At 42.4% G+C, this 23,759-nt stretch overlaps 1 protein-coding gene across 1 annotated transcript; it reads right to left on the bottom strand.

Moving 5' to 3' along the window:
• Positions 1 to 1,534: 1,534 nt before the first annotated feature.
• Positions 1,535 to 22,098, bottom strand: LOC129507379 (caspase-14-like). Its single transcript, XM_055321754.1, has 7 exons — positions 21,627 to 22,098; positions 20,084 to 20,136; positions 18,765 to 18,914; positions 13,389 to 13,614; positions 12,624 to 12,740; positions 5,685 to 5,794; positions 1,535 to 3,710 (listed from the first exon to the last, which is right to left on the bottom strand). The coding sequence occupies exons 1-7, from the start codon at positions 21,973 to 21,975 to the stop codon at positions 3,609 to 3,611; spliced, it is 1,107 nt and encodes a 368-aa protein (XP_055177729.1). The 5' UTR covers positions 21,976 to 22,098; the 3' UTR covers positions 1,535 to 3,608.
• Positions 22,099 to 23,759: the final 1,661 nt, after the last annotated feature.

The following is a 23,759-nucleotide window of genomic DNA, read 5'->3' as shown; positions in this document are numbered from 1 at the left end:
GCATTTCGGCTCTCAAAAGAAAAAAAACAACAACTAGCTGTATGAACTGAATGGGTGGCTTTTAGGGACAGTTTTCTGTCACTGCATGACTTCTCCGGAGGGCCTTGTGGGACAATCCCAAGCCACCCTAGCAGCTCTGTTCTATAAGCACCCTTCAGTCCCAAGACTACTTCATTACAAGGACATTTTACTCTCATAGGTGTTTCTCCACAAAATTCTATTTTTCTCACAAAATAACTTTGCTCTTGAGAACTAATCTACATGATGAAAATCCTTGGCGAAGAAACGAGTTCACAGAAGTCCAAAGATGAAGGTACCAACTGTAGTGGCAGTAAACCACCGTGAGGAGCCCTTGCCCCAAGAAGCACTTGCCGAAGACTGTCTGTGGTGTCCTCCACTGTGCAGCCTCCCAGTTCTCTGCACAAGTCTTTGCAGCATTTTTATACACACCCATTTTTTAAAATCTCAGAGCCTTCCTTTTGCAAACTTGATTTCTGGGGGCTCATATTTAAAAAGATAAAAACTAGGGGCACCTGGATGGTCAGTCAGTTAAGCATCTGTATTCAGCTCAGATCATGATCTCAGGGTCCTGAGGGTCAAGCCCAGGTCAGGTTCCCTGCTCAGTGGGGAGTCTGCTTCTCCTTCTCTCTCTGCCCCTCCCCCTGCTTTTCTCTCTGTGTCTCAAATATATAAAATCTAAAAAAATAAATAAATAAAAGTAAAAAAGATAAAATCTTGGGGCTCCTAAATTGAGCCTTTAATTCTTGGTTTCAGCTTGTGATCTCGGGGTTGCAGATCGAGCCTGGAGTTAGGCTCTGTGCTCAGGCACTGTCTGCTAGAGGGTTTTCTCTCTCTGCCCCTCCCCTACTTGTGTGTGCCTGTGTGTGCGTGGCTCTCTCTCTCTCTAATAAATCTTTAAAAAATAAAAATATAAACATCTGGCGTAGGTTTCTTTCCAAATATACAATTGTGCTAGGGACTGTGGTTTTGGGGGGACTACACAGGGCACTGGATGGCTAGGGGAGTCCCTGTTCTGATTTATAACTGAGAGAATATAGGACACATAGCTGGCTCCAGGTTTCAAGTTCATCTTGGGCACCTTCCACCTCCTTCCCCAACCAAGCTTCCTCCTTCACCTGTTGGTCTGTTATCCAGTTGTGCTCCAGCCCTCTCCAGGAAACTTACCTGCAATGGCCTGAGCAATGTTCCAAAATAACCGTTCCCTGTTCCCTCCTTTGTCCCAAAGCTCTCATATCCTTAATTAAATGGATTTCTGTCCACCGAAAAGATTCTGTCTTACACCATTTCTCTCTCACACTTGGCACTTTTTGTCTTGTATTGAATACAAGTTCATGCATTGGATTCCTAGCTTCATTACATGCTGTGACTCTGAACAAGTCACTTAACCTTTCCCAGGAAATAAGAGCTATGGTCTATTTCAGCTGCTGCTGTCCCCCCTGAGATGAGCCCCTGTGCCAGGAATCCTAGGATCACACAGTATGCAAATGAACAGAGAAGGCTCACTTGATACTCATATTTTATGAACCAAGGTGACATTTTAATGCTTTATATAAAAAAAAAGTGAAGTTACACATCAAATACAAAACTCAACAGGTTTAAAAATTAAATCACATACATATATACTTGAGAAGTCACATTAACTAAAAAAGACACAATTGTCCCTGAAATGGAGACTGGCCTGAGATTCTGGGTTGCTTCAGTCACTGTGACCCTCAATCTTCAGAGCATTTTCACCAAACACTTGTATCCTCATACAGGCCCAACCATGTCAGGCAACTGCCAGCTTGAACCTCTAGGTTCAGGAATAGCCACACCTATAGGATATTCACAGTTTATTAAGAAGCCAAAGTTCATTGAAGTCCAGTGGAATGAGTTCTCAGCCGAGCCAAATCTCCTTTTATGATGTGGAAACCGGGTGTAATATGGTCCAAAGTTACACAGAAAGTTAGAACACGATTGCAATGAAAACTCATGCTCAGACTGGAGTTTCTTACTCTAAACCTGGCCTATATGCAGGTTTTCCTTCTAGTGGGATGGGACCCAACTTGCACCCTAAGGAATGTATGGTATAGAGGAAGAACATAATGAAAACAAAGGGCATTTCAGAGGGAAAGGAGAGAATGAACTGATAAAATAGCCAAAAGCATTCATTCAACATTCAGTAATCTATAAGCCTGATTCTGGGAGAGGGCACTTTTGAGGGGAGGGCAAATCATCTGGTGTGGTCAAGACCCAGGACAAGTGGGTAGTATACTAGTAGTATAGGTTGCGACACCTGGGGGGCTCAGCGGCTGAGCATCTCCTTTCAGCTCAGGTTGTGATCCAGAGGTCCTGGGATTGAGTCTCACATTGGGCTCCCCACAGGGAGCCTGCTTCTCCTTCTGCCTATGTCTCTGCCTCTCTCTCTCTCTGTCTCTCATGAATAAGTGAATAAAATCTTTAAAACAACAATAAAAATAAACCCCCAAAACAAGTAGTATAGTTTAAGGCCCGACAGAGAAGGACTTGGAATATTCTCTTAGGGGAAATGGCATATATTCTGCAGGCAGTGGAGAGTCAAAGATTATCAATAATGGGATGAGTTTTATGGAGAGATTTAAGGTAACAGGTTGACTTCCAACTCGTTCAGTTAAAGCGGCCACAGGACATCCAACCTGGTGGGGATGACTAGAAGGTGGCTAGATGCACAGAGGTAATGAAGCAAGGTCTGAGGAATGAACAAAATAATGGAAAGACAGAGACCAGTTATTCAATAAACATGCATCACAGTGCTTCTCTATGTCTTAAGGCATGGGCGGGGGTAGCTGAGACACAACAATGAATGAGACGAGTGGCCTCTGCCTCTTGGAGCTTATGACTGAACTGGAGAAAGAGATCAACAGCTAATATTTGGTCATTTAATAAGTTCAGTGGTGCTAATTGCTAAGTCACGGGGTCTGTGGGCATGAAGAAAGGGCTGACCTAGCATGAAGGGTTACAAAAGCTTTCCTGCACAAAGGATGCTTCAGCCAAACTCTGCAGGTACCTCTCCAAGGTACTACAATGGCACAGGAGAAGCTGGGGAACGAGGCGAAGGTGAACAATGAGGCATCAAGGGCATAAAGTGCAAACGAAGACATCCAGATAAGACTCAGGAATGGCTTATAGAGTCAAAACAGAGACGAGTTTGGCCATAGACAACAATACGGAGGAAATCAGGTGAAACACAGGTAAGACTACATGAAGACTGAGCCAAGGACACGAGGACACCAGCACCAAAGTGGAAGATGATGGGGGGTAATCAAGAAGAGAAGCACACGATAAAAATGGTCCACGCATAGAGCTGGACTCCCATGTTTTGATAACAGTTCAGGAAAAATCATTTTCAAAAAACAGTTCTCTTTTCAAAGAAGCCAAATTATTTACAAGTGTCAAATAAGCCCGGTCCAGTCTTGGAGAAATACCGTATGTAGACAAAACAAATTGGAGAAATACAGCCAGTGACAGTGATAACGCAAAATGATAACCATTCGTTCTATGCTACAAATACTCCCCGCTATTTACAAAGTTGGCTACAAAACAGTCCTCAGTTTTTCATCTTCCCGCTGTCAAAAGTACACGGATTTAGTTAAAGTTGATTCCATGACAAGTGATACTTTAATTGGTTCCTCGTGCAGATGAAACTCAGTGTGCACCACTCTGTTATTCACCTGAAAGATTAAAGCACAAACTGTCCAAGAGCCCTGAGCAAAAAGCCTTTTAGTAAACTCCACATAGTGAAATTCTGTGAATTCCCAAAAGTGATGCAGACGGCATTCAGATGAGCACGTCCCACCAAGTGCTTGGAAGGTAGAACTCTGGATGCGAAGAGCACTAGTTTTGGGTCCACAGACCTGGGTTTGGTCTCAGCTTGCCCATGGGTAATAGTAGGCAAGGCTTTAACCCTTTCTGAGTCTTGGTGATTCACGGTAAAATGAAAGGGTTGGATTACGCTATGTCCAAACCATCCCACAACTCTACAATCCCAGGGTGGGTTGTAAGCACATCTACCATCTGCTACCTAAGCTGTATGTAGCTTCATCATGCATATTTTTGGATTTTTTTTGTTGTTGTTGTTTTGGCCAGTGTCTACTCAGAAAGTGCTTTAAAAATGAATGGCTGGGTGCCTGGGTGGCTCAGTAGGTTAAGTGTATTCTTGGTTTTGGCTCAGGTCATGATCTAAGGGTCCTGGGATCGAGTCTCACCTCAGTGAGGAGTCTAACCTCCCTCTGCCCCTACCCTGCACTATTTATCTTTAAAAAAGTAAAAAAAAAAAAAAAAATTGAAAAACAAAAATAAACAAATACGTAAAATACATATATGTAAATAAAAATGAAGGGTGTTGAGTAAAGGCTTAATGAACAATTTTTTCAGTTAGCATCAGTTAAAATGGATTTCTATTCAGAGCTGGTTAAATATGTCTTTATTATGACATATTCCTGAGCTGACCAGAAACTATGTTCTTAGAGAAATTGAACAATATAAGATATTTGGGAATATGGTTGAAATAAGCATCAAAACTATCCATGGCCCCTCCCTTTAATATTTCCCCCCAAGCTCCTATGAGGTGAAAAGGAGTTTTAAAAGCTATTAAGCATCATATGTAAAGTATTAACAATAAATCTATTCTAAAGAAACAAAAGTAGTTACTATACCTTGGGGAGGTGTGAAGTAATTAATACATAATTTTGATTAGGGCATGAACTCTAGAAGCACTCCACCCAGGCTGGAGTGCCAGCTGGGCCACTGACTAGCCCCCATGTGTCACGGTGGATGCGAATCCCAGTAGCTACTTGAGGGGTGTTGGAAGGCTTTAATGGATTACTCTCTGTGAAGTGCAAAAAATAGTAACTGCTCTGGAGTGAGCCATGCAATAGACTTTGGTATCACTCTTACTGTACTCTTCTGCAATCTTTTCTTTTTCTTTCTTTCCTTTTTTTTTTTTTTAAAGATTTTATTTATTTATTCCTGGGAGACACAGAGAGAGAAGCAGAAACATAGGCAGAGGGAAAAGCAGGCTCCCTGCAAGGAGCTTGATGCAGGACTCAATCCCAGGATCCCAGGATCACAACCTGAGCTGAAGGCAGACACTCAACCACTGAGCCACCCAGGTACCCCTTCTGCAATTTTTTCTAATTAGCTTTCTTTTGGTATAAAACTCTCATATTGAGAAGAAAATTACCCTTTAATCTTGATATGATAAACTACAATAACCGGGCCATTCTCCAAACTATGGTTCATGTATAAATCTACTGTAACTATGGGCACGCATTCATTCAATGATTGTTTACTATGGGCTACCAACTGGGAAGACAAATGTGAGCTAGAGTCCATCCTTAAAGTCGCAAGGTTCTCCTCTCTCGGGAAGCCAAGCCAGGCAAGAACTTTGATGCTCACCTCATATCCAACGCACTCAGATTACCAATGACCAGAAAATGTCACGATCAATTTCCCTCATCAGCTGGCTCAACCATGTTGTCTGAATGCCACAGTCATCGAAACTTATGATCAGCCCATCATTCCAGGCAACTTTTCAGTATCTCTCATGTTTCCATAGCTAAAGTCAACCTTTGCCTGAAAATGCTCTCATCAAGTGCATTACCATCAGCATGAAAGGAGCACCTGTTCCCTTGGAATTTACTTACTCTGGTGAAAAAGTCAGCGATGTGCCACTTATTTCCGTACTGTTTAAAGACTTCGGACATTGCTTCAATCATCACGGAGCCAGTGCGAGGGTGCCGTAGAGCAACGTGATCTACAATACAAACACAAGACGTTTTTTCTTTTTTTTTTTATTTATTTATTTATGATAGTCACACACAGAGAGAGAGAGAGAGAGAGAGGCAGAGACATAGGCAGAGGGAGAAGCAGGCTCCATGCACCGGGAGCCCGACGTGGGATTCGATCCCGGGTCTCCAGGATCGCACCCTGGGCCAAAGGCAGGCGCCAAACCAATGCGCCACCCAGGGATCCCACAAGACGTTTTTTTCCATTTTACTCCTCTCTTTGCACCAAACATTGTCTTTTACTCACATTTAAGCCTGGAAAATGGCTTTGAGCTGAGAATAAAAAAGCATTCTTGCATTAATAAGAGTGTCTGGGGCCATAAGAGATATAGACACAAAAAAGAGGAAGTACCTGAGTGTCTCAGGGGACTCCTGTGACCAGCAGCATGGTCAAACTAACCCCTCAAGAGGCCAATTCTCTTATATGAATTTTCCAAATAAAACTTCAAATATACACAAAAGTAGAAAGCAAAGTTTAACAAACTCCCACATAATCATCCCCCAGATTCAACAGTTATCATCATTTTGCCATATTTACTTCATTTATCTCTTCCCTATTTTTTTTTAATTTCTGGCTTTTGCTATAGGATTTTAAGCTAAATTCCCCCAAAATACACCCACAGAGATTCATTTTAGGGTCCTCAAAAGTTTAATTAGTGAAATTATTTTTATTATCAATTAGATTTTTAAAAAACGCCAAACATGTCTGTTTAGTGTAGAAATTTGATGGGAATATCAAAACTGTACACTTTGATAATAAATCCAGGTTGAAACAGAAAAAACATGGGGATATCTCTGCAACTTCAACATAGGCAAAGGTTTCTTAGAACACAAAGAACATAAACTATAAAAGAAAAAGCTGATAAGTTGGACTTCATCAGAATTTAAATTTTTTTTTTAATTTTTATTTATTTATGATAGTCACACACAGAAAGAGAGAGAGAGGCAGAGACACAGGCAGAGGGAGAAGCAGGCTCCAAGCACCGGGAGCCCGACGTGGGATTCGATCCCGGGTCTCCAGTATCGCGCCCTGGGCCAAAGGCAGGCGCCAAACCACTGCGCCACCCAGGGATCCTGGACTTCATCAGAATTTAAAACTTTTTTTTTTAATATTTTATTTGTTCATTTGAGAGAGTGAGCGAGTGAGAGAGAGCACAAACAGGGGGGAGGGGTAGACGAAGAGGGAGAAGTAGGCTCCCCACTGAGTCAGAAGCCTGATATGAGACTCAATCCCAGGACCCCAGGATCATGACCTGAGACGAAGGCAGATGCTTAACTGACTGAGCCACCCAGGCACCCAAAAACTTTTGTATTTTGAAAATGTTACTAAGAAATTGAAAAACAAGCCACAGATTGGGAGAAAACATCTGTAATACATTCCAAATTACATGTATCCAGAATACATAAATAAATCTTACAACTCAACAAAGAAACAAACAACCCAATAAAAAATTAGGTAAAAGATATGAACAGACATTTAGCAAAAGAAGATATATGAATGGCCAATATGTACAGGAAAAGATAATCATTAATTCTTGAAGAAATGCAAATTAAACCCACATGGCGATAGTATTACACATCCCTCAGACTTTCTGAAAGTTTTAAAACAGGTCAAACCAACTGATAACAAAGATGTGGAGCAACTAGAACTCTCATACACTGTTTGCGGGAAAGTAAATGATGCAATCATTTTGAAAAAGAATTTTCAATTTGGCAGTTTCTTTAAAAGTCAAACATATACCTACTATATGAATCAAACATTCTGCTTCTTAGTATTTACTCAAGGAAAACAAAAACATATGCCCAAAGACTTACACATGTGTATTCACAGGAGCTCTGTTGGTAATAACCAAAAACTAGAAACAACTCAAATGTTCAAAAACAAGTGAATGGCTCAACATATTGTGTTCACTTTGTGTTATATTTACACAACTGAATACTCCTCAGAAATAAAAGGAAATGAACTACTGATACACAAAACATGGACGAATCACAAAACTATTATGTTGAGTGGAAAAAGACAGGCAGGCAGGCAGGCAAGAAAGTATATATAAGTAATACATACTAAAAAGTATATCAGATATCTGAGGGGCTTAACAAAACTAAAAGTATATACATACTATATAATTCTAGTTATAGAGAATCCCAGAAAATGTAATCTAATCTGTGGCAACAGAAAGTGCAACTGTGGTTGCATAGGGATGGGGATGGAGGCAAGGGTAGATTACAACATGGGGAAACTTTTTGGGGTGATAGAAGCATTTGTTTCTATCATGGTGATAGTGTCATGAATGTATACTTACATGTGTTCAAATGGCATACATGGAACATGTACTGCTCATACTTCAGTTTTATCTCTATGAAGTTGTAAACAAATTCACAGAACATATCTGTTCAGTGTGGGAACTATACAGGAATTTCAGTATTGTCCCTCTTAGAGTAAATCACAGTCAGAAACCCCTCATCACAAAGCTTGGTGAACCATTCTGTCCAGTGTTCTTCAAATTGCAGGTTGTGGCCCAATAATCAGCCAATAAATCAATTTAGTGGATTAAAGCTGCACTATTTTTTTTTTAAGATTTTATTTATTCATGAGAGACACAGAGAGAAAGGCAGAGACATAGGCAGAGGGAAAAGCAGGCTCCCTGTAGGGAGCCCAATGCGGAACTAGATCCTAGGACCCCAAGATTTTGACCTGAGCTGAAGGCAGACGCTCACCTGCTGAGCCACCCAGGAGTCCCTTAAGCTGCATTTTTTTATAATGGGATAAAACGGGCTATACCAGAAAATATTAAAGTGGCTCAATGGTAGCAAGGGCAGCTATGATTTATAAAACTAGTGTGTTACACATATATTTTTACATAAATATATATGACAAACTACAATGAATTATGTATTTTATCAATTCTAAGATCAAAGGTTTTTTTTTCCATTTCAGCATCTCTGAAATCTGGATGTGCTCTATAATATCTTCTGTGTCATAGATCAACTGGTAGCTTCTTGAGGATACAAAATAATGGTATGTCTTACAATCAAGGCATTAGATTTGAAGAAACACAATCTTCTTGTGGGTTATGGCAAATAACACTTGAAAACCTCTAACCTAACATAGTCTCAAGCTCTTTGAAGAATCACGTGCCAGTCAGTAAAACGAAAATCAGAGTAGCTGCCAGGTATCTTATCAAATGAAAGATTATAAAGTTCTCATTGCTTTGAAAATAATCAGCGATCCTAAGTCCATGGCCATGGGTTCAGTCCTCAAGACAGATTCTAGGCCACAAAAAACAGAGTCTGATAAGTGACATTGGAGAACTTTAGACTTTGGCTGAAAGCTAGTCAATTTCCACCGATTTACCAAACAAGGTCAAAGGAAAAATTATTTAGGACCAGGAGGGGCACCTGGGTGGCTCAATTGGTTAAGCATCTGCCTTTGGCTCAGGTCATGATCCCAGGGTCCTGGGATGGAGTCCTGCATCAGGCTTCCTACTCTGGGTTGTGGGGGAGTCTGCTTCTCCCTCTCCCTTTGCCCCTTCCCCTTGCTTGTGTTCTCTCTCTCTCAAATAAACACAATCTTTTAAAAAAATTAAAAAATAGAAATGCTTATATTTTTAAAAAGAGAAAATTATGAGCCAAGTACCTAAATGAAATAGTTGGGAAAAGAAGAGTAGAATAAATACCACCAAAATGAAGAAAAATGGAAACAAGAGTCAAAATTAATGAAATCAAAAACAGATATCAGAGGAGATTAACAAAAGTAAAAATAGGTTCTTGATTAAATAAATACACGACTGGCAAGACTGATAAAAGAGGGAAGCCACAAATATCAGATAAAAGGAGCACTACCATAGATTGACTGGACATTTCATGCAATGAAACCTGGCCAAGAAATCTGAAAATAAATTTTTATTTTTCTCCCATGAAGAAACTGGTTCTCCCAGCACTATTTATTGAACAGCCATTCATTCCACACTGATTAGCAATGACTGCTTTGCTTTGTCACCTGTCTAGTTTCCCTACATATTTGGTTTTGCCTCTAGGTTCTCTCTTCCAGCCTGTGGCCTATTTGTCCATACACAGAGTTCTTGTTACTGCTATATACTAAGTATTCTTATCTTACAACACAAATTCTCTCAAATATCTGTAGTCACTCTCTCATGTCCCCCAAGTATCTACACAACAATCAGATTTTCAGTGGGGACATCTCTATACATCTCTTTTGAAAACTGTTTAAAGATTTATTTATTTATTTATTTATTCATGAGAGACACACAGAGAGGCAGAGACATAGGAAGATGGAGAAGCAGGCTCCTCACAGGGAGCCCGATGTGTGACTCAATCCCCTGACCTGGGATCATGCCCTGAGCCTATGCTCAACCGCTCAGCCACCCAGGCATCCCATATACGTCTCTTTTTTTCATTTTTATTTTTTTTAAAGATTTTATTTATTCATAGAGACACACACACAGAGAGAGAGAGAGAGAGAGCGAGAGAGAGAGAGAGGCAGAGACACAGGCAGCGGGAGAAGCAGGCTTCATGCAGGGAGCCCGACATGGGACTTGATCCCGGTTCTCCAGGATCACACACCGGGCTACAGGTGGTGCCAAACCGCTGTGCCACCGGGGCTGCCCCATCTCTTTTTTTTTTAAAACTGCAATCTCCACTCCTGCCCTGGGACACTCCCTGTATCCCTTGTCCCTGCATTATCTTTCTCCATAGCACTGGTCACCATGCAACATATTTTATTTTTAGTAAACATTTCACTGAAAGGTAACCATCACACAGAAAAGTGTGCATGAGGTATATAATAGGTCAATAAATTTTCATAAAATGAACACACCCTTTAACCAGTGCTCTCTTCAAGAAACAAGTTGATGCCAGCATCTAGAAGTCCTCTTCTTGCACGCGCTGGTCATGACCACCCCAAACACTGCATCCCTGAGGGCAAGCAGTATCCTGATTTCCAATACTGCAGATTAGTTTTGCCTATTTTAGAACTTTATATAAATGGGATCATAAAGTAGCACAATATATGGTTTATGTGTTTATTGTCTGTCTCCACTAACACATAAATTCCATGTAGGCAGAGATTCTTAGTTCTTCTGTTCAATACTGAATCTCAAAAATAATAATAATAATAATACTGAATCTCTAGACCTTAAACATATACATAGTCCAGCACACAGTGATAAAATCCATTCATTCAATAAAACTGGAACATTAAGTTCCTCACCTTGACCCTTAAATGCTCCATAATAATTCTGTGGTTAGCTTATATAAGGAACTCATTTCTTTTTATTGTTGAGTAGTATTCCATGGATGGCACACCACAATTTGTTTATTCATTCACCTGTTGATGGTCATTTGGGTTGTTTCTAGTCTTTGACTACTTCAAATAAAGATGCTAAGAACATCTGTGTACCAGTCTCTGGGAGAGCGTGTGCTTTCACCACTCTTGGGTAAATAACCAAGGAGTGAAATCTTACATCTCACTTGAATTGGGATAGTATTCTTCACATCTTAGCAATAAGTATGTTTAATTTTAAGTTGTTGCCCTATTCTCCTTTGCTTACATTTCTTCACTAACATTTTATCTTGAATTCCATATGGGGATCCCTGGGTGGCGCAGCGGTTTGGCGCATGCCTTTGGCCCAGGGCGCGATCCTGGAGACCCAGGATCGAATCCCACATCAGGCTCCCAGTGCGTGGAGCCTGCTTCTCCCTCTGCCTGTGTCTCTGCCTCTCTCTCTCTCTCTCTCTGACTATCATAAATTAAAATTTAAAAAAAAAAAAAAAGAATTCCATATGTATTTTTGCAAACTGCCTTTATCCTCTTTGAAAGAGGTCAAGATACGGGATCCCTGGGTGGCGCAGCGGTTTGGCGCCTGCCTTTGGCCCAGGGCGCGATCCTGGAGACCTGGGATCGAATCCTACGTCGGGCTCCTGGTGCATGGAGCCTGCTTCTCCCTCTGCCTGTGTCTCTGCCTCTCTCTCTCTCTCTCTCTCTGTGTGTGCCTATCATAAATTTAAAAAAAAAAAAAAAAAAAAGAAAGAGGTCTAGATAAAAACAGCTAAAGGGGAGCACCTGGCTGGCTGGCTTAGTTGGTGGAGCGTGCAACGAGATTACTTAAAAAAAAAAAAAAAAAAAGCTAAAGAAATGTCTTTGACCTCTCAATTCTACCTCTCCTACAAATGAATCAAGTCTACCACAAGATTCTTTTGGGCTTTTACTATTAATAACACTATTACTAATGATGATAAATCTTATTAGCATAATGTGTTAGTAATAATAGAACCTAATTACTTTTTTTATTATGCCAGTTATTATGATAAGCACATCTGTGGTTATATAATTCAATTTATAGAACATCCCGATATAAGTAAATTCCATCATTCCTCTTTTACATGAAATGGACATATCTAGAAATTTAAAAATGAAAAAAAAAAAAGAAATTTAAAAATGCTGAGGGTCTCAAATACAGCAAGTGGCAGAACTAACTTTTGGGACAAGATCTTTTTCATATGAAAGCCAATGATCTTATTTACCATGTGATACTTTGCTCAGAGGTTTGTGTCTTCCTGTAAGAAACAAACAATAAGATGTCAACCTGCCATCTCTAAAAGTGAGAACATCTGTAAAGAGAGATGGTGAGTTAATAAAAAATCTCCTTATATATGTCAATTTCTAAAGCACTGATAATCTAAAAAAAAAAAAAAAAAAAAAAAATGAAAGTTACGAATGACCCAAAACTTCTGGAAGGTGTGTGTCACTGTCATATACCCTAACACCTCACAACTCACCTGCCTGGGTGGGATAGATGATGAAATAATCACTGAATGTGGGCAGCCTCCTCTTCTCAGATACATCATCAGACTCCATGGGTTCATCATCGGTCTCAACACCGCTGTCTCTTCTCTCTGTGTTTTGAAGAACAAAAATACATACTACAGGAATATACCACAGACACTAAGAACCCTTACTCAAAGTTCCAACAAAACTTGTATCTCCACAAGAGAGAAATATCTGAAGAAGCTACACAAGTTGGATGTTGGCCCCACAGGCCACCTGCCATCCCACGGACATTGAGAATTGCACACATCTCAGTTGTGAGCCTCCCTGGCCCACCTCATGACACAAGGCCCACCTCAGCCTTAGCTAACCATTCTATCCCAGCTAAATTCCTCTTCTAGCCCTTCTCCCAGTCCAAAATCTCCAGGATACCATGCAACTAAAGCCACATCAGCTGAGGGGCCTCTGATTTTAAAAAACAAACAAGTAAATATTTTTAACTTCTTTTCTCAATCATCCATATGAAAATTTCCTAGAAACATGACTATTATTTTTTAAAGATTTTATTTATTTATTTATTTATTATTTATTCATGAGAAACACAGAGAGATGCAGAGACCTAGGCAGAGGGAGAAGCAGGCTCCTCTCAGGGAGCCCGATGCAGGACTCAATCCCAGGACCCCCGGATCACACCCTGAGCCAAAGGCAGACACTCAACCTCCTGAGCCACTCAGGCATCCCCGAAACATGGCTATTAGAAAGAAGTCTCCACTTACCTCCTCTACAGGCCTGGATGATAAAGATCTTCGGTTTCTCCTGAAGTGCTGGACAGTTTTTATTATTAAACATTTCAAAAATGTCCTGCAGGCTGACTTTTTCACCGTCTTCCATTTTAATAAAGCCATTCTCCCCATGGGACATAAGGGTAATGAGGCAACAGCCAACATCACCTTTAATTTCATTGAGTCCATCACGAAATAATGTTATTTTCCTGAGTAACTCCTGAAAATAGGATAACATATTCAAAAGAACTGAAGGTAAAAAAAAAAAAAATGTTAGAGACGGCCCCTTTCCTAGGCAGTCCGAGGACATGACAAATATGAAAAGAATGTCTCGAACAGGGTTAGTATGAGGTAAATATCAGTTCTTTAACCTGTCACTTCCCTGTTGGTTGCTCTCAGAATGCTTCCTGTGCCACTGGTTCTTCTTTGACAGAATTAGGTCATTTCATTTTTGATTCTCTACCACAAAATACAATAGAATGGTAATCCCCCAAAGGGCTAATGTATATAAATTTTATATTGTTAACTTATTTTAACATACAGAAATTATTATTCTCTACAACTAATGCCATCAATAAGCTAGAAATGGAAGGGAATGGAAGTCTCTACCAATAATATTTCCATGCCAGCATCTATGAGGAGATGTCACCAGGATCAAGCCCCCTAGAGGAGCAAGGCAGGAATGACTACAATTGCTGCTCCCATGCCTCTCAGTCAAGATCCTAGTCACTTCAATAAAATTAAAAGTTAAATAAAGTCTACCTCACGCCAGTCAGAATGGCTAAAATGAACAACTTAGGAAACAGATGTTGGCAAGGATGTGGAGAAAGAGGAACCCTCTTATGCTGTTGGTGGGAATGCAAACTAGTGCAGCCACTGTGGCAAACAGTAGAGAGGTTCCTCAAAAAGTTAAAAATAGAACTACACTATGACCCAGCAATTGCACTACTTGGTATTTATCCAAAGGATACAAAATAGTGATTCAAAGGGGCACATGCACCCCAATGTCCACAATAGCCAAACTATGGAAAGAGCCTAGATGTCTATCAACAGATGAATAAAGAAGATGTGGTGTGTACACACACACACACACACACACACACACACACACACACACACAGGAACATTACTCAGTCATCAAAAAGAATGAATGGAATCTTGCCATTTGCAACCACATAAATGGAGCTAGAGAGTATTATGCTAAGTGAAATAAGTCAGTTAGAGAAAGACAAATATCATATGATTTCACTCCTACATGGAATTTAAGAAACAAAAGAGGGAAGCTCAGGTGGCTCTGTGGTTTAGTGCCATCTTCCGCCCAGGGTGTGATCCTGGAGACTTGTGATCGAGTCCCGCGTGGGGCTGCCTGCATGGAGCCTGCTTCTCCTCCTGCCTATGTCTCTGCCTCTCTCTCTGTCTCTCATGAATAAATAAATAAAATCTTTACAAAAAAATAGGAAACAAAACAGATAAGCATAGGGAAAGGGAAGGAAAAATAAGATAGGGGCACATCGGTGGCTCAGTAGCTGAGCATCTGCCTTCGGCTCACGGGACCCTGGGACTGAGTTCCGCATCCGGCTCCTCGTAGGGAGCTTGGTTCTCCCTCTGCCTGAGTCTCTGCCTCTCTCTGTCTCTCATGAATAAATAAATAAAATCTTTAAAAAATGAAATAAAATAAAATAAGATAAAAATAGAGAAGGAAAAAAAAAGAAAAAAAATAGAGAAGGAAGCAAACTAAGACATTCAACTGTAGGAAACAAACAGGATTGCTGGAGGGGAGACGGTGCGGGGATGGGATAACTGGGTGATGGGCATGTGATATATATAATGAGCAGTGGGTGTTATATGCAACTGATGAATCACTAAATTGTGCCTCTTAAACTAATAATACAGTATATGTTAATTAAATTGAATTTAAATATACATTTTTAAAAAAATGAAGTCTAAATACAGGAAACAAGGAGCCAAAACTCATTACTTACAGATACCATGATTATCTAGAAATATAAAATAATCAACCAACTAACTATTGGAACTAGCAACCAGTGAGCTGACTGGACACAAGGTTAACTCACAAAGATAAAACACCCCTCCCAGTTACCTGGCAACAATCATTTAAACCACATAATGGAAAAAGAGGGTTCCATTCATGGTCACACCCAAACTAGGACAATACCTAGTAATAAACTGAAGAAATACATACTACCTAAATGAAGAAAAGGATAAAGAAAGCTTCAGGGAAGAGGCAACATACACCATGACATGCCCAATGGTTCTGTTAATACTATTAATTTGCCAATTCATACCAAATGAATCTCAATTCAGTGTCATGGCAATCAAACTCCCAAAGGATTTTGGTGGACCTTAACCAGATTATTCCCAAGCTCACAGAGAACAGATGACATTGAAGAAGAGTCAAGAACATTCAGAAGTAAAAAAAATGGAGAGGAATAGGTTCTATCAGACATCAAAATATTCTAGAAAAATCATGGTGAATGAAAACAGTGACATACTGGCAGAAATATAAACAAATATAGGAACAAAATATTTTAGATTCCTAAAACCAATCAGATTACATATAGGAATTTGTTTCACATATAATTCAAATATGTGGGGGAAAGATAAATATGTCTTCAACATTCAATAAATGTTGAGACAATTGACTATCCATCTGGACATAAGATGGGACCTCCTATCTCACGCTGTTCCAAAAACAAGATTCCATAGAATAGAATAGAAGCCTTAAACTTTTTTTTTGTTTTAGGATTTTATTTATTTATTCCTGAGAGACACAGAGAGAGAAGCAGAGACATAGGCAGAGGGAAAAGCAGACTCGCTACTGAGCAGGGAGCCTGATGCAGGATTCGATCTCAGGACCCTGGGATCACGCCCTGAGTCCAAGGCAGACGCTCAATCACTGAGCCACTCAGGTGTCCCGGAAACCTTAAAACTTTTAAATACAAATAATACAGAAAAATTATTTAAATTTTTTAAGTTGGGAAGGCATGGGATTTAATCAAGACACAAAAGTCAAGAACCTGCCAAGAGAGATTAACAAGTTTACTCAAAAAAATTTTTTAAAGACTTCAATACAACTAAGAGAACAAAAAGAATCAAAAGACAAGTAATAGAGTAAGAGAAAAGTATTTGCACTACATTTTGTAAATGAATAATGTCCAGGAAAATAACTGTAAGAATAGGAAAAAGACCACCCAGTACAAAAAAGGCAAAGGAGACAGGACAGATAATTTGCAGAAGGAAAAAAATGGCCAAAGGATGTTTAACTAAACTAATAATCTAGAAAATGAAACCCAAAACAATGAAATACTTTTGCCAGTAACAGTGCTAAAGGTTTATAAATAAACATTGCTGGGATGCAAGAAAAACACTACTGAAGATCCTTAAAAGAATAAATAAAAGGAACTTTGGCAGTATCTACCATTCAAATGGAAGGCACCGGATAAAAAGCCAGACAATACGTAAGTGATTCTAGTACAATCCTTGGGGAAAGTGAGAGTCTGTTTTTACCTTTGAAACAAAAATAAAATCTAAGCTTACTGGGCTTTTGCTATAAGTCAGCTCGTATTCTGGGAATTTTGACACACAGAAGCTCATTCATTATCACCACAGCCCCCCAAGATAAGTCACTCACATCAACCCCATTTCAGGAAGAGGAAGGAAAGTAGTCAATCCTTTTTAGGCAGGGTTGCTAAAACTATTGCACTATGGACACTTGGGGCCAGAAAATCCTTTGCTGTAGGGGCTGTTCTGGGCATTGTAAGCACCCACTAGATGCCAGTAGTACACTCCAGTTGTGACAACCAGAAGTGTCTCCACACATGGCCAAATGAGGAGGGACAATTCACCAGTTTGAGTATCAGATTTAAGGTAACAACTCAGAAGAGACAGGATTCCAGCTCCGACGGTCTATGTGTCACACACAGCCCCTACTGCACTCTTCCCTGACATTTACTTATATTAGGAAGGGTCTTCTTATGTTATAATCCTTAAATTAAGGCAGGTGTAGGTCCTGACTCAGCTAGAGTCAGAGAGGTCAAATGGAGTTCCCACCACCACTCTTCCATCTTATTTTTTCAGCATCATCTAGTTAATCCACAATGCAATTCTGCCCATGGCTTTTAGCTCCCTCTTTACACCTCTTGCAGGTTTTAAATGAATCCCACAAGAACTGGAATCCCTCTGGCCTGCCTCCTGGTGATCTCTCAAAGGGGTTTCTTTGGTCTTTCCTGCTCCCAAATGCTCTGGAGCTTGCCTACACACCTTGTCCTTGGGCCTCCTTGCTCATCTTGCTTAGGACACCTTCTTGGGTCCCCTTCCCTCTTCAACTGCAGAGCCTTAGCCAAGACTGGAGCCCAAGAGGTCCCTGCTTGACTAGAAGGGGAAGTAAGGTATCACACACGTAAGATTACAAAAGCCTCAAAAATTTTATCAGGACACACATGGGATTGCTCAGTAGTCCTGGTTCTTGCCAGGTATTAAAATCTAATTTTTATTTTATTTTTTTTAAAGATTTATTTACTTTTGAGAGAGTGAGCAAGCACCAATAGGGGTGGGGACAGAGAAAGAGGGGAAAAAAATCCTAAAGTAGACTCCCAACTGAGTGCAGAGCCAGGGCTGGATCCCAGGATCCTGAGATCATGACCTGAGCTGAACTCAAGAGCCGGATACTCAACTTACTGAGCCACCCAGGTGCCCCAAAACCCAATCTTTTTTTAAAAATGTATTTATTTATTTATTTATTTATTTATTTATTTATTTATTTATTTATTAAGATTTTATTTATTTACTCCTGAGACAGACAGAGAAAGAGAGAGAGGCAGAGACATAGGCAGAGGGAGAAGCAGGCTCCATGCAGGGAGCCCGACATGGGACTCGATCCCGGGTCTTCAGGATCACACCCTGGGCCGAAGGTGGTGCTAAACCGCTGAGCCACCAGGGCTGTCCTTTAAAAGGTTTTTAAAAAATTTTTCTTTAAAGAGGCCAACTCCCCACTGAGCTCAGAGCCAGACATGGGGCTTGATCCTGAGATCATGACCTGAGCTGAAACCAAGAGTCAGACACTCAATTGACTAAGCCAACCAGACGCCCCCCTCAAAATCCAATTTTTATTTTTATTTTTTTAAGATTTTATTTATTTATTCATGAGAGAGAGAGAGAGAGAAAGAGGCAGAGACACAGGCAGCGGGAGAAGCAGGCTCCATGCAGGGAGCGCGATGTGGGATCAGGCCCTGGGCTGAAGGCGGTGCTAAACCGCTGAGCCACCCAGGCATCCCAAAATCCAATTTTTAAAAAAGAAAGGAAAATTATAAGATCCAAGTCACAATTTTTCATTTTTGTTTTTAATTTTACCATCTTGTTCGGATCGATGCACGCCGTATGCTCAAACTGGCACTGGCCAAGCCATTCCTTCATTAGCTCGATGTCCCGGTGAGCCCCTGGTCTGCTCTTCTCCACACACATGAGAAAAGCCTTCCGACTGCCACTCAGGTCATAACGGTCCTATTTTTCAGGAAAGCCAACATTTAAACCAAACCAAATTCACAAATCCAAATATGTCACAGATAGGAAATAATGAGTTTCTTCTAGAATCAATGGTGAGGTTTCCCAGTTTGGATCAGGGATGCAATACTGCCTGTCTTTCTTATTAGCTATGCAAGGAGGGTTGGGGGAGGCATGACTGGATTTATACTTCTTTCAAATATCTTCCTTACACTAGGACTAATAGGCCAATCTCAGTTTTAAATTCCTATGTATACATATAACTCAGCTTAAGGAAACATGGCAGAGAGTAGAATATAGTCAATGACAACATAGGGCTGTAGTCATCAAAATCCAAAATATGGGGCATTCTACAGACAACCTAGTTTGTTCAACAAGTAAACAATAAGAAAAAAGTTTAAAGAAGTAGGAAGTAGCCTAAGAGTCTTAAGACACAAAGCAATCAACTGTATTGTATGAATCAGAATCCTGATTTAAACAAATCACCTGCGAAAGACAGACCACGTCAAGAAAATCTGAATGCCACTGCATCTTTGCACACACTATGGAAGTTGTTTTTAGGTAGAATAATGGCATTGTGGTTCTGTTTTGAAAAATCTCTTTGTCATGCTCAAAGACAAAGAGTCATACTCATGTATCTGTAGATAAAAGTGAGAGGGTATCTGAATTTGCTTTAAAATTACTGGAGGGGGGAGCAGACAAAACAGGATTGGCCCTATGTTATTAATTTGCTGAAGCGGGGTCATAAGTAAGTTGGGCTGGAAACCGGCAGGTCCGTTTTCTATTCTTCATTAGTATTTGCTGAAAATTTCCATCATAAAACAAAAAACCAAACTCTGCAACCAGAGATTTCCATGGCCATCCAAGGCCATAGAGCCTGTCATGCTAGAACTTCTAGTGCCTCATTTTCTCAATTTACAAAGAGAGATAACGGCAGTGCCTACCTTGTTTGGTTAATGCAGGCACAGTAGTTTTCAATGGCTCATGTTTATCTTTCACCATCATAACAGAAAGCAGTGAGATCTGACTACTTTAGACAACCGTACAGACAATCCCCTTTAGCTAACTAGAGCCGCACAAAAAATGTTCCAATGTCAGCTAGAAAAAGTGGCTAAATACCATCTTTCCTAACCAGTGTGTACTGCTGATATAAGAGCAAAAATATTTACCAGTTCTCCATCCACACAGTCATGGCTTCTCTTTAGAATCTTTCTTGGAATCCCTGAATGCATTTTTGAGAAAAGAGAATAAAACAGAGAAAGAGTATTATTATTTTTTCTGCCTTAGTTTTCTCCTCTGTAGAGTCAAAGGGGTAGAATCACTATTACAGCTTCTATTTTTTTTGTATTTTTTTGTATATTTTTTTTTTTGGAGTTCGATTTGCCAACATATAGTATAACTCCCATTTTCTTCTTTTCAATCAAGATCCACTGTCATTCTTGTTAACAGGAAGCGCCTCCCAAGGAATTCTGTTGCCTTTTATGCTTTCAGGTCCAGCAGGCTTCAATCTCATTTTAGAACAGGTTCCCTGGATTATGAACACACTCTCCTCAAACTCATAAGGCTAGAAACTTAAACCAGATCTCCCTTGGACCCCAGTTAGGTACAAGGGCAGAAAGAGCCAAGCCAGAGATGAAAAGGACAAGGTCTGATTGATTGACATTACTGCACATGTCCTTCCTGAAAAGGAGATCAAGGTTTCCATCAAGGGACAGATAAAAAGACTAGGTTTTTTTTTTTAATTTAACGTCATCACTTAGTATTTAATTCAAATATTTAGTGGGTGCCTAAAGTGTACAGCCATAATATTGTGTAGTCTGGATGATTCTGGGGAAAAAAAAAAAAAAACCCACAAACACTTTGCCAAGAGTAAGAGACTCACAGTCTAAAGAGGTAGTAACAAAAGTGTAATACATGAGTAACGACGCTGGGGGGCCAGCAAAACGCTGTGCAGGTGCAGAGAAACGGAGAGTCGGAGCTCCGCAGGCCGGCCGGAGTTCTGCCTACAGGCCTGTCTGGTGGGCCAGACAGCTGGGATCCATGACAAGTCTAGGCAAAGTCAGTAACAGTACCACACCGCAGAGCTCAATCAGACCCTAAGCATGCTGATAGGAGAGGTCACCGACGGTTGATTTCAGCGTCTATCTGGATGGCTCTCCCATAGCTGCTGCTTTCCCTCCGTCTACTCTCTCACACGCGCGTACTATGTGCACGGACGTTTATGAAATCTGGAGGAGGGACGCCCCAGCCTCCGTCAACCTGTTACATACTGCGTTTCTCGATCATAAGCCACATCTTAGATTTATGGCAAACGGTCTCATGGGGTGCAGGAGGGGGCTCCCTGCCCCCCACCAATACGTGCCCGGGAGACGTGACGGTGAACCGCCCACATCACGCCCTCCCGGAGGTGCATGTTAACGGAGCATCTCAGGCCTACTGAGTCGGTCCGATTTCTGAGCCCTCCCCCGCCAAATGTGCCGGTGGACGCCGACGGCTGCTCCTGGGCGGGTCACTGGGATTGGGCGCTCGGGAACGGCCACGGCCGGGACCGCTTCCCCGCAGGCTCCCTCCTCCCGCCGCGCGCCGCCGCGAGCCGCGCGGAGAATTCCCGGGAGGCCGGCCGGCCCCGCCCCCGCCCCCCCCCGGCCCCGCCGCCGCCCGCCGCCCCCGCCCCCCCCCCGCGCCCGCCGCCCGCCGCCCGCCCGCGCTCACCCCCGCGGTCCGCGGCGCCCTGCCAGAGCCTGAGCAGGTCGGCGCGGCGGAGCTGCCGCAGCACCTTGACGAGGACGCGCGACGCGGCGGGCTCGCAGTAGTTCTGGGCCACCAGACGCGCCAGCCCCGCCTTCTTGTGGCCCTCCAGCTCCAGCTTCACGGGGCTCACCCGCGGCTCCTCGTCCACGGTCTTGAGGAGCAGGCGGAAGTTGCGCAGGTCCTGCGGGGACAGCAGCTCCAGGGTCTCCTGCACGCGGCTCTGCAGCTCCTCCACGTCCGGGGTGAGCTCTGGAGGCGCCGGGGGGCTGCCGCACTCCCAGCGCCCGCCGCTCCCCGGGCTCCGCTCCATCGCTGCCCAAAGGCGCGGGAGCGCCGGGGCCGCAGGAACCCACCCGAGGTCGGCGCCCAGCCGACCGCGCACGCCTCCCGCCTCTTCCCTTTGTTTTGTAAAACGGAGGCGTTTCCGCTGGCTTCAGCCGCAGCCGAGCGTGCTGGCAGCGGCGACCCGAACTCTCCCGCCGGGTTTCTGGCCCGGCCCCGCCCCCGGGCCCGCCCCCGCCACGCCCCCGCCCCGCCCCCGCCCCGCCCCTCGGCTCCTGCTTAACCCTGGCAGCCGAGTTAGGGACCGCCCGGTGGGACCCCTCGCCCTGCGGGGCTCCTCCGCGTTTCTCTGCCAGGGCTGCGCCATAAGGGTCACTTGGGGAACTTTTATTTTTATTTCTTAAAAGATTTTATTAGTGTGTTCACGAAAGCCACAGAAAGAAAGGCGGAGACCCAGGCAGAGAGAAGCAGGCTCCTTGTGGGGAGCCGCCTGCGGGCCTCCGTCCCGAGACCCGGGATCGTGACCCGAGCGGAAGGCAGACGCGCAACCACTGAGCCACCCAGGCGGCCCGCACCTGGGCCACTTTCTAATCTCCTCCGGCCCAGGCCATAACCTAGGCTGATTACATTCACATTTCTGGGTGGCCGACCCCAGACATCAGCAGGTTTTAAGACTGTTTGGGTGAGTCCGACATGCAGCCTCTTTGAGAACCACTGACCTTAGACCTGGGTTTTGTCGGCTACCTAACTGGGAAGAACCACTGGGAGGAACTTGGACGCTGAGATAATACCTAGAAGCTACTATTTTTGGAGACGGAGTCGTGAAAAGAAATTGAGAATTGAGAATTTGAAGTCAGCAAGAAGTTGGAAAGCAAGCTACTCACCCTGGGGGGCATGGGAGGGACATTGCCTTGGGGAGCAGATCTAGCTTGGTGATTGTTGTTCCCTAACTTGATGAGACCCTCGGGAATTCACTCATTCTAATTATGGTTTCACTCAAATTTACTTACCCCGTGGGAGATCTGGTGAAGGAACCTCAGGACCTTGTTTGCATCCTGATTCTAATAAGCCAACTGTAAAAAACACTAAGATTTTGTTTTTTAAAATTATTTGAGAGAGTGACAGAGCCCACCGACACAAGTGGGGGTGAGGGGCAGAGGGAGAGAATTTTCCAGCAGACTCCTGGCTGAGCACAGAGCCCAGCATGGCCCCATCCCACAGCCCCAAGATCAGGACCTGAGCCCAAACCAAGAGTTGGAGGTTTAACCGAGCCATCCCTAAGATCTTATTTTTAAGTAAGCTTTATGACGTAGTTTTGGAATATTGGTGCGGTCCGAAGCCAAAGGCCAAGAAGGAATTTTTGAGACGTCTTTGGCGTAAAAAGGTGATTTTATTAAAACATGGGGACAGGACTCTTGGGCAGAAAGAGCAGCAGTGGCTGCTGCTCTGGGATTGTGAGGAGCTATTGATAAATACTTTGGGGTTAGGGGAAATGTAAGTAAGGTGAATTCCAGAAGGATATTCATATGCTAAATATCACTGGAAACTTAATGGCCTTGCTATTGTCAAATTAAGGTTGTTTTTCTCTCTAGCAAGGCATTAACGTCAAGATGGGTGGGAGCTTCCTGGAGTAACATTATACTCTGCCTGCCTCAAGCATTTGGCAAGGGACTGCAGGTTATAAGGACACTTAATTTTATCTAATTTCCTTCTGCTTTTGTATCCCCCTTCATCTAAACTGAATGTGGGGCTTGAACTTACAACCCTGAGATCTAGTGGGTTCACTTGATGGACGGAGCCAGCCAGGCACCC

Source organism: Nyctereutes procyonoides, unplaced genomic scaffold (assembly GCF_905146905.1).
Source record: "Nyctereutes procyonoides isolate TBG_1078 unplaced genomic scaffold, NYPRO_anot_genome, whole genome shotgun sequence".
Taxonomy (NCBI): Eukaryota; Metazoa; Chordata; class Mammalia; order Carnivora; family Canidae; genus Nyctereutes; species Nyctereutes procyonoides.
The sequence above is the reverse complement of the archived record's forward strand: the minus strand, read 5'-3'. Positions and strand labels throughout refer to the sequence as shown.